This window comes from Poeciliopsis prolifica, unplaced genomic scaffold (genome assembly GCF_027474105.1).
Source record: "Poeciliopsis prolifica strain line A6 unplaced genomic scaffold, Auburn_PproV2 SCAFFOLD020, whole genome shotgun sequence".
Lineage (NCBI taxonomy): Eukaryota > Metazoa > Chordata > Actinopteri > Cyprinodontiformes > Poeciliidae > Poeciliopsis > Poeciliopsis prolifica.
Window position 1 is genome coordinate 4020014 of NW_026562395.1, and position 20945 is coordinate 4040958.

General features: G+C 42.8%; 1 protein-coding gene across 2 annotated transcripts; it reads right to left on the bottom strand.

The window, feature by feature from the left end:
• Positions 1-6637: 6637 nt before the first annotated feature.
• clic5b (chloride intracellular channel 5b) lies at positions 6638-20236 on the bottom strand. 2 transcript variants are annotated; one of them, XM_055044166.1, is made up of 6 exons: positions 19567-20236; positions 10545-10654; positions 10337-10462; positions 9661-9767; positions 9214-9395; positions 6638-8199 (listed from the first exon to the last, which is right to left on the bottom strand). In XM_055044166.1, the coding sequence occupies exons 1-6, from the start codon at positions 20152-20154 to the stop codon at positions 8035-8037; spliced, it is 1278 nt and encodes a 425-aa protein (XP_054900141.1). In that variant the 5' UTR covers positions 20155-20236; the 3' UTR covers positions 6638-8034. The 2 variants fall into 2 exon arrangements, with proteins under 2 accessions (XP_054900141.1, XP_054900142.1); XM_055044167.1 differs by lacking the exon at positions 19567-20236 and adding an exon at positions 14422-14797.
• Positions 20237-20945: the final 709 nt, after the last annotated feature.

Here is a 20945-nt window from a genome sequence, read left to right on the forward strand (position 1 = left end):
GTGTGTGTGTGTGTGTGGTGTGTGTGTGTGTGTGTGTGTGTGTGTGGTGGTGTGTGTGTGTGTGTGTGTGTGAGTTTAAGAAGGGGGGGAGTCTGTGCATCTTGGTTTCTCATTTGGTCCCACTGCTCTCCGAGTTCAGACCTCGTCGCTAATCCTTGACCTTTTTTGACCCCTGTTGTCCCGATCTTAACGGCGCCTCAGACCGCTCATCGACTCTCGCGGTGAGAAGCTTTTCGTTTTTGGTCAAGATAACTGCAGCATCCCTGGGTTTCAAACCGTGGCAGCCGGTGTATTTGCATGCTGTGGCGCTCTCTAGTGGCGTTTGGGAAAAAAAACAGAACTCCAAAGGGAGCAGCTTGAATCCCGTTTCTTCCATCAGGATCTTATGTGACGGATTTACACAAAGTGTCATCGCAGTGGAAGGACAAATGGTTCATTAATAACAAAGTAATCTTTCAAGTCTTAGACTGTCAGATAGATCTAGGTCTGGACTTTGACTAGGCTGCTCTGACAATATGTTTCTGTTGGTAGTGAACCTCTGTTTAGGTCTTGAGTCTTTCAGAGCCTTTCACAGGTTTTCCTCCTCGATTTTCTTGTGTTCATCTTCCGACGGGGTGAGCTGGACACAGATCGGTTGCTTCAGCCTGTCACTGTCGGCGACAAATCAATGAATTGCATGACAAATCAAAATGAGCTAATTTATACTTCCATAATTGGCTGATTCTGACATGTTTGGATTTAATCTTCTGACCCACATGCAGAATCAACAGAGTCCAAATAAGGAATTGGTTTTATTTTCAGAGAAATAAACAACTGACAGATCTTGATCCTTCCGGAGGATGGAAAGAGTGACGAGATCAGTGGCGTCCGGAACGAGTAGTGATGGATCTGGCAACGCCGATGCGTCGGTGCGCATATTGCTTTCAGCAAGTCACATAATCGATACAGGAACTGTTTCAAAATGACACTGGAGCACCAAACTGCGTTTATAAGGAAGCAAATCTGTCAACGGGATGCATTTGCCAAAAGAATTCTTAATCTTTTATGGTACAGGGTCAATATGGAGCCTTTCAAACTATGAATGGTTTCATAGTTTGGGACCATTTTGATTTTACATCAGAAAATAAGGCATTGATTATCAATTGGTTGTTGTTCATTCGATTCTTTTCAGTTTCTACTTGATCTCTCTGAATCCAAATTCAGCTGAAATTGACTCTTGGTTCACTTTCCATCTGATGTTCTGCAGGTTTAGTGTTGCATATGTTTGACAGAACTGTCTTATTTCAATAAATCCACCTCCTCAGTGCAGAGGCATCATAGGGCATCAGGATGAATCCCAGATACACCGAGGATAAACGCAGCTATTCCACATATTACTCTGTTGCTTTTCATAAATTATTTCATTTAAATGCATTGTTTGCTTCATTTTTTGCCTACAGCAGAAAAAGTTGGGTCAAAAAAGCATCCTCATTCCAAACCATCACTTAAATTTTTACTTTATGGTACATCTTCACATTATTTATTGACTGTATCTAAGAATATCAAATATTCAAATATTTAACTGAAGATATGACATTATACTCAATAAAAGTACAATGAGTTAAATCTTATTGTATAGACTAGGTCATCAAATCAGCCCGTCAACTAAGTTGCCTGTAGGGATTTTTAATGTCCAGCAGGTGTCAGTATTCAGTGACACGGTATCGACACAGTTTTGCTTTGGGTCGAAACGCTTCATGGCGCCTCACTGACCCATCACCAGTCAACAGGTTGTTGACATTAATCATCCAGCACTGGGTGGAGGCTCTGCCGCTCTTTTATTCTCCAATGAGGCCGATGAGCTCCACCTGCCCAGGTTCCCCACCAAGATCCTCGCTGGAAGAGATGCACCACTCGCACTCTCACACAAACACACTGACAGATTTTCTCTTTTCTCTCTCTCTCTGTTTTTCCACTGAAAACTGGAGGCCAAAGTCTTCAGTCTGGTGCGTTGGTCTTGTTTTTGAGGGACGATGAAGGCCTCGCGATTTGTTTTATTTGTTGTGTTATCTGGTCTGTTGAAAATGTCTTCTAGATCCATCGTTGTTTTGAGTTGATTTTTCTTTTTTTTTTTTTCTCTTTTCCTCAGGTGGGCATGCTGAAGCATCTGCATCAGGCAGAAAACGACTGTTGATCTGAAATAGGTTATATTTACATTTACATGACGTTCAAGTTGTGGCCGTAATTAATGTCGCACGATGAAAGCAGCCGGCGGCTCCATATCGTCACCTAGCGACAAGCAAGTTTATGAGAACGCTTTTACAAAACTGACAATGTCTACATTTAACGAGAGCCGCCAGTCCAAGTTATGTTAACATAAAACTGGCCACAATACCTTAAAAAAAAGAGAGGAAAAAATGAATTAATATGAAAATTTGACTGTCAGGACCATGGACAGCAACCAAACACATAAACAAAAGGCTTCTTTGTCCAAACCCTTCGCTTTATGTCAGCATTTCAAACTGCATGTCAAACACAGCAAACTCAGAGCATGAGACTGAATAAGCTGCAACTCAACTCCAGATGTTTATGCAACATTCTTTATGCAAGGCATTTCAGCCAGGCGATGCAACAACAAAAAAATTGCCTAGGAGCCTCATTTATTTTTACATTATTTTCTTTTTCTTTTTAATTTTATCATTGAGTTCATTACAGAAGCAATGGATTTACTGTAATGTAATGACACGCAACCATGACTGACACCGGGGCTTTTTCTTCTTCTTCTTCTTTCATTTTAGGGGGAAAAAAACCATCATATACCGCAAAGAGGTTATGAATGATGGAAGGCAGCACAGAGGGAGGAAGAGGAGGAGGAGAAAAAAGCCCGTCCTGGCTGGTATCAGGACTTGACATCATCCTCTCACATAATTAGCACAGTGTCCACATCCTTCTCTGGTGACCAGTTATTATTTCATGTGGTTCACAGCTGGAACTGAAGCCAGTAAATCCAAGCAGAACTTTTTATTATTATTATTAATATTATTATTGATCTACATCTGGACTCTGCTAGTCTGCAAGATATGATTATTCTCAAGAGAGCACTCTGATATGTTTATTGTGATTTCTTTGGGGGTTTTTTAGCATAATTTTTTTTGTATTTACAGTTTCCAGTATTTAAATTTTTTTAGTATTTGATATTTTTAGTATTAAAATTTTTTTAGTATTTAATTTTTTATTAGTATTTTATTCTTTCAGGTTTTCAATTTTGTAGTATTTACATTTTTTAGTATTTAATTCTTTTAGTATTTAAATATTTTGTATTGAAATCTTTTTAGTATTTAGAATTTTTTAGTATTTCATTTTTTATTAGTATTTAAATTGTTTTAGCATTTCATTTTTTTAGTATTTAAATTTTTTAATATTTAATTTTTTTTTTAATTATGCCAATGAAAGGAACACCTGGCTTAAGCTCAAACTTCAGCGGGCCTTTTTTTTTTCTCAGCTGCCAAAAAAAAAAAAAAAAAAAAAAGCTCCCCTCTGGTTTAGTCGTCAGTCTTTAGCAGAAACCGCAGGCGCGCGCCGGGCAGATCAATAATCCCCATCAAGCTTCACCACAAAGCCGCTCAAACGTCTGAGGGCGGAGGAGGCGGAGGACTCACCGAGAACCCGATACTCTCTCAGACGCTCTCCGTCTCAGACCGAACCCGTCCTGTGCTGCCCGGGTCTTTCCGTTTCAAACGTCCCGCGTCCTGATTGGACTCTTCCTCCTCCCGCGCGCGACGTCGAGGTTGGTCCCAGGGAGCTCGTGCTGGCCATTGGTGGGACGTCAGAGGACAGACAGACGGTCTTATTAGAGGAAGAACCGGAGAACCGGTCGGGGGAACGAACCGGAAACTCAGGAAGGAAAAACTGACTCGACTCTGTGCTCGCTTTAATAGTCTCGTTGTGTTCTTCTTTTTTCTGAACCTGAGGTTTTATTTCATAATTCTGAGCTCATTTATTTAAAAAAAAAAAAAACACAAGCCAGTATTTTTCAAATAACATAAAAAATAATAATAATATATATAGGCCTATATATATATATATATATATATATATATATATATATATATATATATATATATATATATATATATATATATATATATATATATATATATATATATATATATATTTATTTATTTATTTATTTATTTATTGTATATATATATAATTTTTAACCATTCACCCTTCCAAAAGACTCCTTTCAAGAAAATTATTTTTGTTTTTTTATGAACTGATATAGTAAGTGTCAATGAAAAGCAAACCTTTTGAAAGAAAACGTTCAGGGTCATTTGAGTAGAAGCGAACACGATTGCATTGAATTGAGTGAACTCGATTCAGACTAACGGACTGAAGTTAAACTGAACTGGCATTTTATCAGTGACGCTCTTCTTTATGTTTACTGACCGACTCTTTCTTGTCTCCACTCGTATTTATGAAGATCCAAATCTCTGGCGAGGAGCGTTTGAGAGTCTCCGTACCATCACCCTAATCATTATCTCACTCCACAGATTAATTGTCAGATTCCAGTTGGAGTAAATCATCATGAACTTAAATCTGCCAGAGGAATGAGATGTTGGTCTGGACTTTGACTGGGCCATCGCAGCATATGCATCTGCTTTGATCTAAACCGTTCTATTGGATTTCTGGTCACTATCCTGACTCGTACCTTTTGTAGCTAGGAAAGTCAAATATTGATTCTCGTGTCATGTAATTTCCTTCAAAACGTTGTGGTAGATGCTGATGGCTGTGGACAGGAAGAGTCTCCTGTAGCGGACAGTGCTACAGCCACGCTGAAGAAGCCTCTGACAGAAGACACTCTTTAGTTGTGCAACCGTCTCGTTGAGAGAATGTCGAGCTCCAGGTGGCTGTAGTTAATAGTGAAGTGATCTCGGAGTCAGGTGGCTGAAATGAAACAAGCAGGAGAGCAAATGTCTGACAAACGACACGCTGTTTTCTGATTGGTCGATCACATTGACCTTCAGAGGAGGCGTCTGGTGCCAACTTTTAACTGCAGTTGTGCGAAACCAAAGTTGCCAGGCCGAATTCTGCTCTATCGCCTAAACTCCAACAGACGTTTGTGGCTCGTTTTTATTTGTTTGTTTTAGTGACGAGGCCGTACTGTACCTTCCCTCTTTGTGTTTGTTGGCCTGCATAAACAGAAAGTCCACCGCAGGATATTCTCTTCTCTGTGGGAACTTGCTCTGACTCTCGGGTGCCCGAAAGTCCGAACCGAACTTGGAAATGCACCCCTTCGGTTTTCTGCTCCGTCTTCTCGGAACCAGTTGTGGACCCAAAGTTGCTGTTTGTCACTAAACGTTTCCAACCCCGATGTTTCAACGAAGGAATCTTTTCAGCTAATTTATTCGCGGCGGTGCCAGCTTGTACAGTCTTGCTTTTAAATGCTTAGTAAACTTTGTGTGCTTGGAAAGTATTTCCTTGCAAAAGCGATTTTTAACCTCAGCGGGATTCCCCTGGTGAAATAAAGGTTAATGATAATATTAATAATAATAAGGTGATTAGGGTTAGGGGTTAGGGTTAGAAAACGTGAACCATTTCAGGGGGAGTGAATACCTAAGAGATTAAAAAAGAAATAATCCTTCTCTGCATGGCACAACAATGTTTTGTAGTGCGTGTAAACTCCATTGAACGAGCGTAACAAACATCTGCTCCAGGTGCAACAGCTGACACGACCAGTCTCCTGGTCTCATGCCACTCGCCGGTCTCCTGGCGGGTCGGGCCAGCTGCACTCCTGCAGCTATAAGTCTGGCCTTTAATTGGATCACAGGGTTGTTTCTGGTGGGTCTTCAAATGTCAGGCGCGCCAGTTTGTTTTAATCAGCAGAGGTCTCAAAGCGGGAGTCCGTTTACACAATTTATGCCCGAGTTGAAAAGGTTTACTAAATGTAGCCATAAAAAGTGCAGTGTGTGACTCCCTGTCAGCCCGTACGGTGGCCAAGCCAAGGCCAGCAACTAGTCGATCCACTTGGGAGCGTAATAACAGATTAATGTGGCTCGCCAGGCCCCAACGACCAGACGTGTTTGACGTTAATGCTCCACTGTATATTATCCAGCCCGGAGAAATGTTGAATGTGAGCGATGGGATCCAAGGACAGCGATGTTTAGGTACTAATTACCAAACAGCAAGGCACAAGTCCTGCTCCATATTTCCTTACCCCTGTGGAAACACTCGGCGGGCTCCATTTATTTTCTTTGACTGTTGTTTCTGGCACGCCGGCGTCTCGGTAAACACCGCTCGCCCACCATTGTAAATCCGACAGGCGCGGATCTTTCAAGTTTTAGACTCCTTTGAGGAAAAATGGAGACGGATCGGATGGCGGCGCTCGGCTTTTCCGTCTTAATGAGAGAGTGGAGAAGAAGGATGGCGTTTGATCCCTGGCATGGAAGCCTCTATTTAAGCCTGTCAGCGGTCATCACTCTCTCTCTGTTATGGATGGAGAAACAAACCTGCACCGCTGGATTTGATCAGCTCGGTCGGTCGGTCGGGCTTTAACCCTTTGCGTGCGTTCGCGATCGCCCCGGGAGACCCTCTCGGCTCGGCGGCAACCTTGGCGATCACCACGCGGGAAAAGAGAAAAAGAAACGGAAGAAGCAGATCTGTGAAAATATTGATTTATTTGCAGAGCTTCGCTGTGAGCAACTCTCTCAGTCATCAAGCTCCGGTTTCAACATCATGTGTTTGTCCAAACCATACAAAAGCCTTATGGCTCTTCGAGGAAGTCTCGCTATAGTCGCAAACGTTGCAGCAAGCCAAAAACAGCAACCCCCCCCCCCACTCCCCTCAAGACAAGTTTCCTCTCTCCTCCATGTGGACACTGAGACTCCTAAACCTGGACTTTCTAAGCAGTGGGATGTTGATGGACTCATCAGAGTGCGGAGCTGCAGGGCAGGGCTCTCTGACCAGTATGGAACTGGTCTGGAAGATGGTTTTCATCACGCCACTAATGGCTCTGCCTAATCAGACCTGATTGGGCCGCTGAATAAATAGTACCTCCATTTATAATATCGTGAGGTAACTGGAGACAAAATCAATACCTGAAGTGGATTTTTCACAAGTTGGGGAAGGGAAGCTACAAGCTGTAACTCCTTGTTGCAACGCATTTAATCCCAACGAGTCCATCAATCACAATGGCTTGACATTGTTTTGTTTTTTTTTTTCTCTTCTTTTTATTTATTTATTTTTTTCTACTCAACAAAAGGCACGACATTTTTGAACTTTGTTCTCCAAAAGCCCCCCCGACGTGGGCAAGTTTGTTCATTTGGATGCCCATTGAGTCTCTCAAGAGCCGGACGGGGAATCTCTATGAGACACTCGCAAGCTAAAATAAAAACCAACCCCAAAGAATTAATGCAGCAACGCCGACGAAAAGGAATGGCGGGCGATTGAAAGCTGAGAATCAGAGCCGTCGTGTTCGGAGAACTCTGGGCGTAAATCATCCATCACAGATGAAACAAGGTGTCTCTCCCCGGGAGCCGGAGCTCGATAATAAACACAGAGAGTCGGGCTAGACTTCTGTGGGCCCGGGGAATAAATAAAGCCAACAAACCTTGACATCGGCAGCTAGTGAAATGTTTTGGCCGCGCTGCGGAGGACGTTATGAAAGAGGGCTTTGTCTCACGAGTGAACGCACACGGACAGACACAATCGCGTTTGAGTGAAAAGAGTTTTGTCAGAAGTTTCGCAGCGGAGCCGGCTGAAGGCTGGCTCCGGGTCAAGCTAAACAGGGTTCGATTTATCTTCTGCTCCGCTTCTGTTTTGCCATGTCTGCCGATGTGATTGAAATACCGTTTAAGTACAGGGAGCGCTGAATTATTGCAATCCATCACGCCCGGAGCTGGAAAAGACAAAAGATCTTATGTTTCTGCAGAGTGTCGCACGAAGAATATGCTGAGCAGTGTAATTTTATGTTTTGTTTTTTTTTTTTCTCTTGTGGATGTTTGTGTGTGTCGCTGGTTTATTGCGTTGGCGCTCAGGATGGGGGGGGTCGGAGGGCTATTTGGCCAGCCTCTTCGCCACGTCCCTGTAGGCGTTCTCGATCTCGGCGTCTGCGGCGCAGGTGCCGGTGAACTCCTCGCGCGAGTAGGCGTTTTCCAGGTACCGCCACACGCCCGTCATGTCCGACGGGATCTCGTAGTTGCGGTACTTCTTCGCGACGACCTGGGACGAAAACAAAGCGCTGTTAGTCGCTGGTCGTTTCTTTAGTCCTCTCGTTATTGAGCATGCGCAGTTGACACCAAATGTTCACATAAACAACATGATGCAAACAGCATGAGCTTGATCAGTCAAGGCCGTAACGGGCGCACGTCCAATTATTTTTATTTCATTGTTGTTGTTTTTTTTTTATCAATCTCCTTTTCTCGTCATGCCATCCGTTTTGCTTCCCTCTTATTCTTCAAGTATAAGAACAATAAGAGGTCAGCTTATGCTTGACCTCTTATTGAAGAATTAGTTGACTAAGAGTCAACTTTGATTTTAATTTAATCAGACCGCTGGACATCTTTTTAAGGGTTTTGTCCTCCAGTGATATTAAAACAGTTGTTGCTTTTGTCAACGTAAACTCTTCTCCCAGAATGGCAGAAATGCAAAAAGCATGTTTTGTCCTTAACACTGAAAAAGTTATAATTTTTTATGTTACATTTTTGCTTTACAAGTTATGACTTGGTAATGGTCTCCACCCTACAACTGAGCCCTTCTTTTCCTCTGTGAGGATTTTATGCACCGGTCATCTGGTTTACATCGAGGTTTATCGAAAGGAACGGCATCCTGAGTGGAGACCGGAAAAAACTTCACTTCCACACTTTTATCCTGTGGTGTACAGCGTCCCTAATAAAGTGGCCAGTATTCAAAAGAGATTATCTGCCAGAAATAGACCTTCACATGCTCCAATCTTGTGAAACTACATTCTTAACCGAGTGAGAACAAAATTGCTTTTATTTTTATTTTTATTACGTTAATGTGAGATCACACCACTCAAATAGGCTTCATTTGTTATTGCCAAGAAGTGTGAAGTGTGTAATATGTGTTCAGATTTAAATTCATCAGAAGAATATTGTCCTAATTTCACAAATTTCCTGTGTGCACTAGCACTAGCTGTGCACACAGGAAAAATTGATACTTCAGCTGTTCCCATCTTCTGCCTCAGTTCCAGGACATTTAGGAACCTTAACCCACCTTCATGATGTGCAGCTTGGGCAGCAGGTTGCAGTCTGCCAGGGTGAGATCGTTTCCGTCCAGGAACAGTCGTTTGGAGGCCTTTTCTTCCTCCATGCTGTTTGCGTCGATCTCTTCGGGCAGGGGGCTTGTGAGGTAATCATCAAGTTTCTTCAGGGCTTTGGTTAGGCCTTTCTCGAGAGCTGAAAAATGCACAAATCAAAAAAAGTTTATTGTCACACGGGCTGGTCAGTTAATGCACCTCAAGGGTTGTTGAGTCTGTGTGACAAAAATCCCTCACTAGATGGCAGCAAAGCAAACGAGAGGATCTCAGTTGACGCCTGAAGAGTTGAACTTTGCTGCCATCTAGCGGCGAAACATAATGAAAAACTGTTGTTTTTTTACTGCATGAAAGCTGCAAATGGAAATGCATGTGTACAGGTATATGGCAGAAAATGAGCTCCCTACCGGCATTGGCCTCGGCTTTGGTGTTCTTGATGAAGGCTGAGAACTTGGCGAAGATGTCGTTTCCAGCTGTATTGGACTCTCTGTGCCTGGCAGCCAGTTTGGGATACCTGAAGCGGGCATGGGGAGGGGGCCGGAAGGCACAGTCAGACCAGAGCATCTGGATGGAATTAACACCTGGACTGAAGCTTGGCCCCGAATTTAGAACAAGTTACAGAACCGCACTGAACTGGCGTCCCACCTCGCTTGGCGTTCGCACACCAGGGTCCATTTAAAACGTAAAAAACTTTACAGGCAATAAAAGAAGAATTAGGTAATCTGGCTTTCTCAGTCGGACTTTGAAGACATTTTAAGAGACATTAATAGAACCCAATAAACCCATCTTAGCTTTGGTTAAATATCATTAAACATGTGGGATAAGACTTTAAATATGGATAGTTTAGATTTCTTTTAACTGGATTTAATGGTATCTATGGCATATAAACATCAGCAATCACCCCGATATAACAGTTTTATCAGAAAATGTCAGCTTTCATCAAAGCCAGCCATCCTTTACTCGACTAAACGGCTTCCTGCTCCTTCAAAAACAACACGAAGCTGCCATAAATCCAACCAAAAGCAGGCGGTGTGCAGTCTGATAAAACACACATGGTGTTGTAAAGCTTTCCACGTGAATTACTTTGGAGGGCAGAGAACCTCCTCGAGGAACTCCTCGATCTTGTTGATGTCGGTCCTGACGTCGCCGTCGAAGGTCAGGAAAGGGGGGTGCGTCCCCGGGGCCAGCTTCTGCAGGTCTTCTGGCTTTCTGCAGAGGACACGGGCACAACAAGCCATCACTTAAAAACCTGTGGCGACGCGAAGGGCGCAGTGAACACCTCTGCCCTCACCTCTTGAGGTCAACAGTCGTGACGTTGAAGACCACGCCTTTGAGCCAGAGGATCATGAAGAGACGCTGGGAAAAAGGACAGTTGCCGATGCTTTCTCCATCACTTCCTGCCTGCACACACACAATGTACAGTAAGGTCAGACAGGCTGGCGAATCACATTTGAAGTTGTTTAAAATTATTTCCACTTTTCTAGTTGGTTACAATGGCTTCAACACTTTGCGACCTGGGTCGAACGTTTTTGATTGTGGCCCCCAAGTCTCTCAAAATAGACTTCTGAAGTATGTTTGTACCAACATGAACTATGTACAGCTTCTACTCCAGAACTTAAGTAGAATACCCTGAGACGATCTAAGTTGGTAAAAAAAAGTTTCATTATCTAACGTGAAACAAGTTCTTCAAGACATCAGCCAGGTGGTTGAAACTTGGGTACAAAGAGGTCCTCCAAATCGACTTTGACTTCCGCTTTAAAGAATTTAAACTCAGTGTTTCGGAGGGGCCATCACATAGTTCTGATCTTGGTCCCATAGGAAATTTGAGGGTGGAAAAGGTTGTGTGAGCAAAGAGTCCTACAGGTCTTACTCTGTAACAACAGGTCTGTAGAGGAATGGGCCATAATAATAAAAAAAATTGACAGAAGCCAGTGGAAGGAGGCCCAAAGCCTTTGGGGAAAGTCAGAAAACCAGCAATACGACCAAATACTAAAGAAATGCATGTAAACAATAATACTATGACAAGCTATCTACATTTAAACTGCTCATATAGAAAGAATCAAATAGTAAACATATATTAGTTAATATGAGGTCTTTTTATTATGTTCAAGAGATTAAAATGCATAAAACCTGCAGAACATCACCTTGTACTCCAGCTGTGAGAGGAAAACATGAAAAACTTTTCATAGATGTTTATCTTATTATTCCTGACCAGTCAAATGAGGACAGAGCCTGTCGCCCGTTGTCTTTTTCAGAGCAACACAGAGACATTTCCTCTTCATCTTCCATGTGTGTACATGCTGAGATATCCTGTGTCGGCATGCGGAGCCCCATCACTGACACCTGATCCGGCGGATCGGTTGAATTGAACATATCGATTGCACCTCCGGGTTCACCGGCCGCTGGGGCGCGTGGAGCGGGATCTGACCCGCCGCCGTGCAGAGAATGGGAGCAATGACCCCTGGGGTAGCGTTAGGGAGCCGGTCCCCGTCATTCAGCGCATTATTAATTCCGCAATTGAAGTTTCTTGGACCTTTGTTTTTAACCGAAAAGAGCGTGGTTTGTTTACAGCGCCTTGGAAGAAAAATCTTGCAGCTTATTTCTCAACTTTTTCATGCATAAGTCAAAAATATGAAAATACTGTAAGAAACACAAGGCGAAATGAGATGCATTAGATATAATTTCCTGTCAATGGCAAGAACAAAGTGTCGACTGAAAAAGATTATTATACCTTCGCCTTGTTATGAAGAATCAAAATCACAGCAGCAGAATATCCATCCATTCATATTCCTGTATATTTTTTTGAAAACCTATCTCCAGCTGTGGCAAACTCATAAAGAAACATATTGATTGCACCTCCGGGTTAAATCGCCAAACATTATTGTATTTGTTTGTATGACTTTTATTATTTAAGAGTGAAAATCACACCTCACAATTATTCCACACTGGAATCCTTCTGACTGAACCATTAATGTTTTTGACATTTGTCCTGACCTGACCTGACCTTTATTTTATTTTATTTTATTTTGCAATAAGTCAGCGTTGTTCTCGTTTATTGGATCAAATCTCCAACAAAAATACAAGCCTGAGGAAAGAAAATGAGGGAAAACATCAGCAAGCCATTCAGAAGAAAGAGTGTTTACATGCCATCCGTGTGTTCATGTCTGCACGGCACCGGGACCAGAAAACTGAAGCCCCAGGCTAAAAGCAGCTGAGTCAACTGGATGCTCGGCAGCCATTGATGCTCTCAGGGCTGCCTCTGAGTATTGTTATGGCCGGCCTCGCGTGCATGGAGGCAACACAATACACATGCAACAGATAATAGTCAACCAACATCGAGAAAGTGGCGGAAAAAAGCCGTCATGTGGGAAGACCTGGTAGTCCGAGGAATGCATGGAGCCAGTGAGCTGTCAGCTTATTTGAAGCTCATAAATGCAGCAGCTTTTTTTTTTTCTTCTTTTTTCGAAAACAAAACTTCACTGAAGGTTTTATGAACTTAGCTCGGTGGACCCTAATTCCTCCAAACCCTTCCAACATGACACTCATTAATTCCTGGACTTTATTTAGTCGTTGCACGCAAAATGACTGCTGAGTGATGGCTGTAACCCAACACTGAGTTTTAACCCAACATTGAGTCACGATCCAGTTTGTTTGGCTCGAGAGAAAAAAGTCTCATTGTTTTCCAGCTGTGCAACGCTCTGACTTTACAGAGACTCTTCCACACAAATAAAAGTAAAATGGTGAGATTTCAAAAATGTTTCTGTTTGATAATGCAAATATAAGTTTGTCCTGTTGAGTTGCATTTGCACCAAAAGAAGATGGGCAACAATAAAATATTATTAGACTTTTATTTAATATTTTTAATATTTTTGTTTTAAATAACAAAAAAAGTATCTTTTCAGCTTGTCATCTGTGATTGTTCTAAATATATCCTAATTATCATAATGACATATCCATTGCCTTTGTCATAATTATCATAAAAGTTAAAAGATTAGTCTTTTCAATAGATTTTCAGAATATGCGATTATTAAACTTAGTTTCATATATTTTTTTGACCTTTTACCTGAATTGAATTGCAATTACATAAAAAAACAGATCATTTTATGTTTTTTAACTGTTAAGCAGATTATAAATTCAGTAGAACTTCTTAAAAATAATGCAGAACATGCTACAAAAAATTCATTAAATTAGACATAAACCTGACCACAAGGTGGCAGCAAAGTGCTCCCCATTCATTCATTGGTGCTTGTTTGCAATCCCTCAACAGGCATCAGTGCAATACGTATCATGTTATGTTGATAGCAGTATGCAAGTGCTTCCTTGGTGTTCTTCAGACACTACTAACCTTCTTCTTCCTTTGGTTAGAGACACAACCGAGACCTTTATTCGTGAAATCACTTTATTCGACTGTGATTCAATTTCCACAATCCATTTCTTTCCCCCCCCAGGTTATCAACCGCTGTCAAAAACCCCACAGAACCTGCCTCTCCAGGGGTGCTTGTGTCTCGGTTTTCAGATGCATAACCAGGACGTCCCGGGACAGCCCCCTGTCCATCTGGGTCACCTCTCAGAGGCACATGATGATGCGACTAATATTAGAATGACAGCTGCTATGGAAACTCTTTTCTCTAAACAGGTTTATACATAAGATTTTCCATTATCCTTCAGCAGATCAGAAGTTGTGGACGATGGCTGTTTGACGTGAGCCAACGCGGGACAAAAAGGACAATAAGTTGCAAAGTTTGGCTTTCTATTGACACATTTAGTTCCCTGAAACAATATTTTCTCCAATTTTATGCGGCATCAGGAGATTGTTGTCTACAGAGAAGAAGAGCTGAATGATACACCGACTTCTTCTATTTCCAATATTACTGCAGACAACATTAACATTCTGTAATGCTTTAGAGTAGCAAGTTATGTAACACATTTCCCCCCTGAAGCCAAAGTTCTCCGTCGGTATTGGGAACCAATCCAGAGGCCAGCATGAGCCCCAGAGACACTGTCACGGTGATCCCGCTGCTGCTGAAACTCAACCTCCACTATTGGGTTACCTCAGCTTTCCACCTCACACCCGGGTCGCGGCGCGACGGCTGAAATTCTGCTGCTGCGCTCACCCAAACTTCATCGAAACGTCAGAAAATCCCCATCCCCCCGTTCCTCTGTCTTACCTTCACAAAAAGTTCTATGTCAGGTTCTCTGTCCTGGCTGTTTGTGGACATGCTGTCTCGCTCTTGGTTTGTTTTGCGTCCTTTAAGTTTGTCTGGTCATCTGAGGTTCACATCCTCCATGGAGGGCATCCTCTCTGGAAGGATTCCTTTACTCCAGGCAGTGATCTCTCTCTCTCTCACTCTCTCTTCTTCTTCTTTTCTTCTTCTCTCAACTTGAGCAGCTCTTTAATCCCAGACCCTCCACCTCGGTTTTGGTCCCTCTGAAAGTGAATTTCCCTCCTCGTCGTGACAGTCTGGGTGCTGGGTTGTATACAGCCCTGATTTGGACTCGGATCAGGAGCAGAGGCACGGCTCACAGACACAGAGTGCTGAACAGGTGTCAGGCCTGACCATACCAGGGGGTGGAGCCCCATCTCTCACTTCCATCCTCACCAGCAAACCAACCTCCCCCCAGCTAGCCCCCCACATATAAAGCACATCTTATCTCCTATATTCAGAATCCATCTGTATAAAAACCTCCATTTCCTATTTCTATTTTAATGATTTAGTTTGAAGGGTTTTGATTTCTACAGATTCAGGCAAAGTCATTTTTTCCCCCTCAAAAAAATACAGTCGTACTTATGCCACTTTGAATTCTCATGCCTGTCGCTCTGTTGGTTATTTTTACTTTTTTGTTTTTATTCCTGGAGCAGAGGAGCGGCAGCGTTCACATTTAATTCATGGTCCGCATGCGTCTGCTCCAGCAGGTTCTGTGTGATCACCAGCAGCAGTGGAGACAACTCCTCAGTGGCTCACTGATGTCTGATTTGGTCTCTGAAGGCGGGAGGAAGGTAGGGAGGGATCATTTGCATGCAAACCATAATGGCGCTGCGAAAGGAACCGGGCTGAGCCTGGCTCACAGGGTTCTGACAGATCTGTCCGAGTCGGAAGAAAACAGTCCCGTCACCTTGGAGAGCATAAAACGCAAGACAGATGTGAAGGAAGCGGAATCTGAGCCCTCTATTTATAGCACAGCTCCCTCTCCTGGCTGAGACGAATGAACGCAGTGCCACCCAGTTTCTAGGAACAGGAAGGTCTGAAACTCTGAAAGGGGATCATTTCAGAAGGGAAAGATTAAAAGGTCCCCAAATGAAAACTTATATGTGCTGAACATGATACAAAAAAGTTTTTTTGTTTTTTTTAATGATCCAAATTAAGTCTTAGTTGATAGAAAGTATAACAGCATTTAGGTTTATGTTCTTTTTACAGGTAGTTGCATGCAATCTGACAACTATCAAGCAACGTTTGCTGAACATAGATTTACAATTCTGATAATAATAATAATAATAATAATAATAATCTTTCCGAGAACTGACTAGTGACCTAGATGTCAGTACTTAATAAACCCACTGTAACTTTACAGAGTTGTAAAATTGTGTTGCTGAAAGCGTCAATATTTCTGTATGTTGGAAAACCAGAGCAGTAGAAAGAAACTGTTGTCTCCTTCAACCCTTCATCATAGTCTCACGTCTTCACTTTCAGGGATTCATCCGAGGAGAGAATTTAATCAGGGTGGGGTCTGGACTTTGACTGCCACTTTGCAAAACCTTGGTTCTCTCTTTGTCAGCAACTCTGCAGTAGGTCTGCTTTGGGTTTGGGAGCCTCGTCCTGTTCTATGATCCAAATTTGTCACAGTTTTGACTGTTGGACGTTTGGTCTCATATTCGACGGAAGAGCAGTTCAAAAAAGCTTGGTGCCTAAACACAAGCCAGGATCGTCAACCCTTGTCTGGCGTCTGTACTTTGGTCTCACATTTTTTGAAGGGAATTGTTCCAAACATTTGGAACTCAAGTTATGCTGGATTTTATTGTGGGGGGAAAAAACAGAGTCTTCCAGAAAGTCTTCCATAGCAGCATATTTCTTCTGTCTTTTTCTGAACTGTGACTGATGCTCTTGGATGCCCGCTCCTAAGAGTGGCAACGGTTAAATATTTATGGTCAATCACCATCTTTCTCAGACTGACTGCAGCCGTTTTTGCTTCTCTAAGCTGATATCCAACTGATTAGTTGAAATTACTTTTCACAAAGCTAACACTTGATTCTAAAGTGATGAGTTTCTGCTGAAGTCTTTCCTCAGACACTGTCGTTATTGTGAACGTTCTTCAGACGAAGGGAAGCTCAAAGCCTCACTTGTCGGGCTAATCATTCACCAGCACAATCAAACAGTAACAGGTGTTGGTGTCTTTCCGGAGCCAAGGTGAAGGAGACGGCTCAGTGTTCTCTCTCAACCCCGCCGCTCCTTTGCAGCGCTGCTCTTTCAAGTTTCATAGAAACCTGGTGGAAATGACACGCCGTGAAGCCCGGAAGTGTTCGCCGGAGAACCATCTTCTCGCTACGATCAAGAGAAGTTACTGGGTTTCAAAATACAACGGCTGCTGTGGAAATGCCTCTCAGATGACCTCCGTTGAAGGGGGGATGAGTCGTGGCTTGTCAGCAAAAAAAAACCACGAAAAAAACAGGCAATGTCCTAACACTCCTCCCTAGTTTTATAGCGGGAGCTGGGGTTAATTTATAGCAGCCGTTGATGATTAAACCGCTGGAAAATCCACACACACGTCTTGGAGTTTCTCAGACGGGAGGCCAAGGCGCAGTGGATCTCAGCAATCTCCATGACGATTTATTGACCGGCGATTATCATAATTGTGATATAACAGCACCAACACATAACATTTACTGGCTTTTATCTAAACGTTTGGTGTTGATCTACTCAGATGGGTGGGGTCACCGCCATGGCGAACTACGGTCATCGTTTATCATGATTCGGAGATAACGTGGGATTCTGATTCGATGTCAGTTCGTGCCTTTATCAGCCGTCCCTGTAAATGTGCTCAGACTGCAGTTAGCTGTCGCAGAAAGGCCAACCCAGCTCGACAGCGCTGTGCATGTGAACCAGCTGAAGGCACGTACAACTCGACCTGCTTCCAACTCAGCCCGTCAAAGTGAGCTTTCGGCATGCTCTTTTGGGCCCCTTTCAACATTTTTATCTGAAACACTTCACATTTTTATGAGGCATCTTTATTTTTATAGGCACTAAATAGCAAACAGACGATAAACCAAGATTAGAGTTGGTTTTATGCAACGTTACACCAGGTGCACTAGAACTGAGAAAGACTTGGTCCAGGGATGCCGGTGTTCACGCCGGAAGTTAGACCTTCCCCAATGAAACGAAGGTATGAACCCTGAACCCTGCACACCTCTAGGTCAGTGTGGGTGCCGGGATGTTTGCTCATTCAAAATGCTGACAAAACCAAGGTCAGATGGTGCTTCTAAAGTATTGGCAATAGATCTGGTATGCCCACAAAAAAACCTAATCGGGAAATATTTGCTGAATTGATAGAAAGTGTTTACCCTTTAAGGTGAACACATACTTCCATGTTATTGCAACTTTCTGTGGTTTTCACGGTGAAACACGGGGTGAGCAGCGTGACCCTGTGGAGATGTGCTTCTTCAGCAGAGAAGTTGCTTGAAGCCAGACCTAAATGTGCAACCATAGCTGCAGTGAACTGGTCTAGCACAAAGAGTATTTATGTGTCAGAACGGCCTAGTAAAAGTCCAGAGTTGAGTCCGGCTGAGAATCCGTACCAGGACTTAAACATTCATGGTCACAGTCGCTGTCCAGTCAATCTGAATGAGACTGAGTCGTTTCAGAAGGGACAGTGGGCAAAAATTTCTGTATGTCAATGTGCGACTTGATTCAAGAGGGCTGAATACACATTTACGCAACATTCTTCCAATATTTATGTCATTTCAGCATTCGGCCATCTGCAATCCCAACGAAGTACATCGAAGCTGGCAGTGGTCGTCCATAATAAAGAAGTTCAAGACGTGTGAATATACTTTTGCTCATTGTTGCCAAGACCCATACTGGCATATAACAGTGACTTCAATGTTTCCTATTGGTGCTACTGCAGTTTTCAGTCCTGCAGTAGCTCCACAGCTATCACTGAATCAACGAAGACGATCTGAGCTGGGCTGGAGTTCACCTTTGGTTGCTGTGGTGTTTTACTGTGAATGAGTGAAGTATTACATGACTTAAAAGATCCTGTTGGAAAAGCCACAGCTTACATAACATGTTCTGAAAGTATCCCTGCACATTCAATCTGATAAATGCTTTTAATTATACATGTATAATTATATTATCTCTTGCAGTAGGCTTTTATTAGTCGGGCTCTTAAAAGTGTAGCTAAAAATAAGTTTCCCACTACTTTGTAGGAATTCACTGCTAGCTAGGCATTTCATTACTTTATGCGACGTCAACCTGCGATGATTTGGACACACATGCAGCACATGCCTTTTCCAAAAGACCTTTGGCCATGTTAATGTCAAAATCATAAATGAAAACTTGCAACGTTAGGGCTATATAGCCATCAGACTGTAAAATGTATACCGTGAAGTTAAACTTTGCCCGTTTAAAAGACGTAAGACCCGTATCAGGAGCATTTAGTTTCATGGAAGGCAGTTCTTGTTACAATTTGTTCAAAACCTGGTAGAAGAGAGCATTTAAAATGCAGACTGCTTTTTATGAGCTACCGGTCTAAATGTCCCAAAATTTACCACCGAGCTTAAGTGGAAGCAGAATACGAGGCTGCATGGGCTGACACATCTGATAATTATAAATACAGTTGACAGTAAATCAGTGCGTAAATAAGATAATGTTATGGTGAATGCTAAATGCCTAATTTTTCCATGCTTTCCATCTATGCTACCTTTCAAATTGAGGGTCACAAGTAACAGACCCCCTCCATTAGTTTCTGTTGAATATCAGTCATTGTCAGAAACTAGACAAGAGATTTATAAAATACTAACATTGAAAGAGGTGAGTAATTGCTGCTCTTTTTGTTAAATAAAAATGTTGTTTAAGATTGTAGAAATCTTGGACAGATTGGCAGCTTGAGCCTTGAGGAAACGTTTCTCATGCTGAATAAAAGTGCTAAGAGAGTCTGAAGGTGAAGTGAACTGGAAGTGGGTCACTAATCAGATTTTTACCCAGGGCCTCACACAACTTAGGTTCGCCTCTGGCAAAGAGTTACTTAAAGTGAAAGAATGGACTCCCTGGGAGTTAGTGACCTGACTAACTCCCAGGTCGCTTATAGAGTCCAATTCTTACCTTGACAAATAGGGAGACCTTGGGCTCGTTGGGGTCATCCAGGGCCGCGCTGCTGCCATCCAGAGTGACGTTCTCCAGAGTTTTCAGGCTGTAGTCCACAGACTCCTTCGTCTCCGGGATGGTGTTGGGATGGGTGTAAGACATCAGCAACCCGTCCACGGCATTATCCTCGTCCTGGATGTTGCTTTCAATCGGAGGGTCGTCGCAGGGGTCCCCTTGTTGGGAGGAGGAGGAGGATGAGGAAGAGTGAGAGGAGGCTGATGAGCGCCGGGAGCTGTCATGCTCCTCGTCGTTCACCCCTTCCACTTCTGGCTCAGGCGGTAGGTCCATCGTCACCACAGCCTGTTGCTGATCCGTCAGGTCTCCTCCATCTCCTTCATCATCGCTGGAGGACGAGGAAGAGGAGGACGACGAGGAGGAGTTGCTGTGTTTGTCACCGTCCTTGATCTCCATGTACTCCGGGGAGCTGCGCTCGCCCCCCTCTGAGGCGTGGACCTGCACCTCGCTGTACTCATGGTTCAATCCCTCACCTATGTTCTCATACCTGGGCTGTCCGTCGGGCTCGACGTGCTCGTAGATATGATCCATAACGCTCGGATTTTGGTGTTCAGGCGTGGAGGGAACGTTGTGCAGTGTTCGCAGTCCGCCTGCCTCTCACTGACTGGTGTCTGGGCAAACTCCAGCTACAAAGCCATAAAGGACCTTTGATCCGGCGAGTGAAAAATGTAATCACTGGGGGCTGTGGCCTCAAGGACATTCAGGTGAAGCAAGTACTTTTGCATGACCGTTACAAAATATATCTGTCTTACGACTGTTGATAGAAAAAAATTTAAGACTATTTTTTCCACCAAAGCACTCAGGAAATTTTTTGGGATCAATCTCAGAAATTTTCTGGGGCAAAACTAGGAAATTTATGAGTTTGAAAAGTTGAAGATTTTCTGGGGAAAACTCAGAAATTCTGAGGTTAAACTCATCTTTTTTTTTTACATTTAGTTTAACAAGCTGAAAACGTTCAGCTTTTGAAACTCTGAAAATTCCCAAGTCAAAAGTGATTCACTTTTCAAACACAGAAATGTTTGTGGATTTTTATACATATACATTTCTGAGATTATTCTCCAAATTTCTGATTTTTTTGCTGACATTTTCGACTTTTCAAACTCAGAAATTGCAAGTTATTTGGTGAAGATCAGCAATGCTTCAAACTCAAAAATTCCCCTTTGTTTTGTTAGATTTTTTTTAATTGTTTCTGATAGCTCAAAATTTGTTTGTGTTTTGCTGAAATGTCACCACTGATGAAACTGTTACCAAAATAAACTGTGGTTGTTCCAGAACAACCACAAAACCTCCTATCCTTGTGAAATTGACCATCATCTTCACAC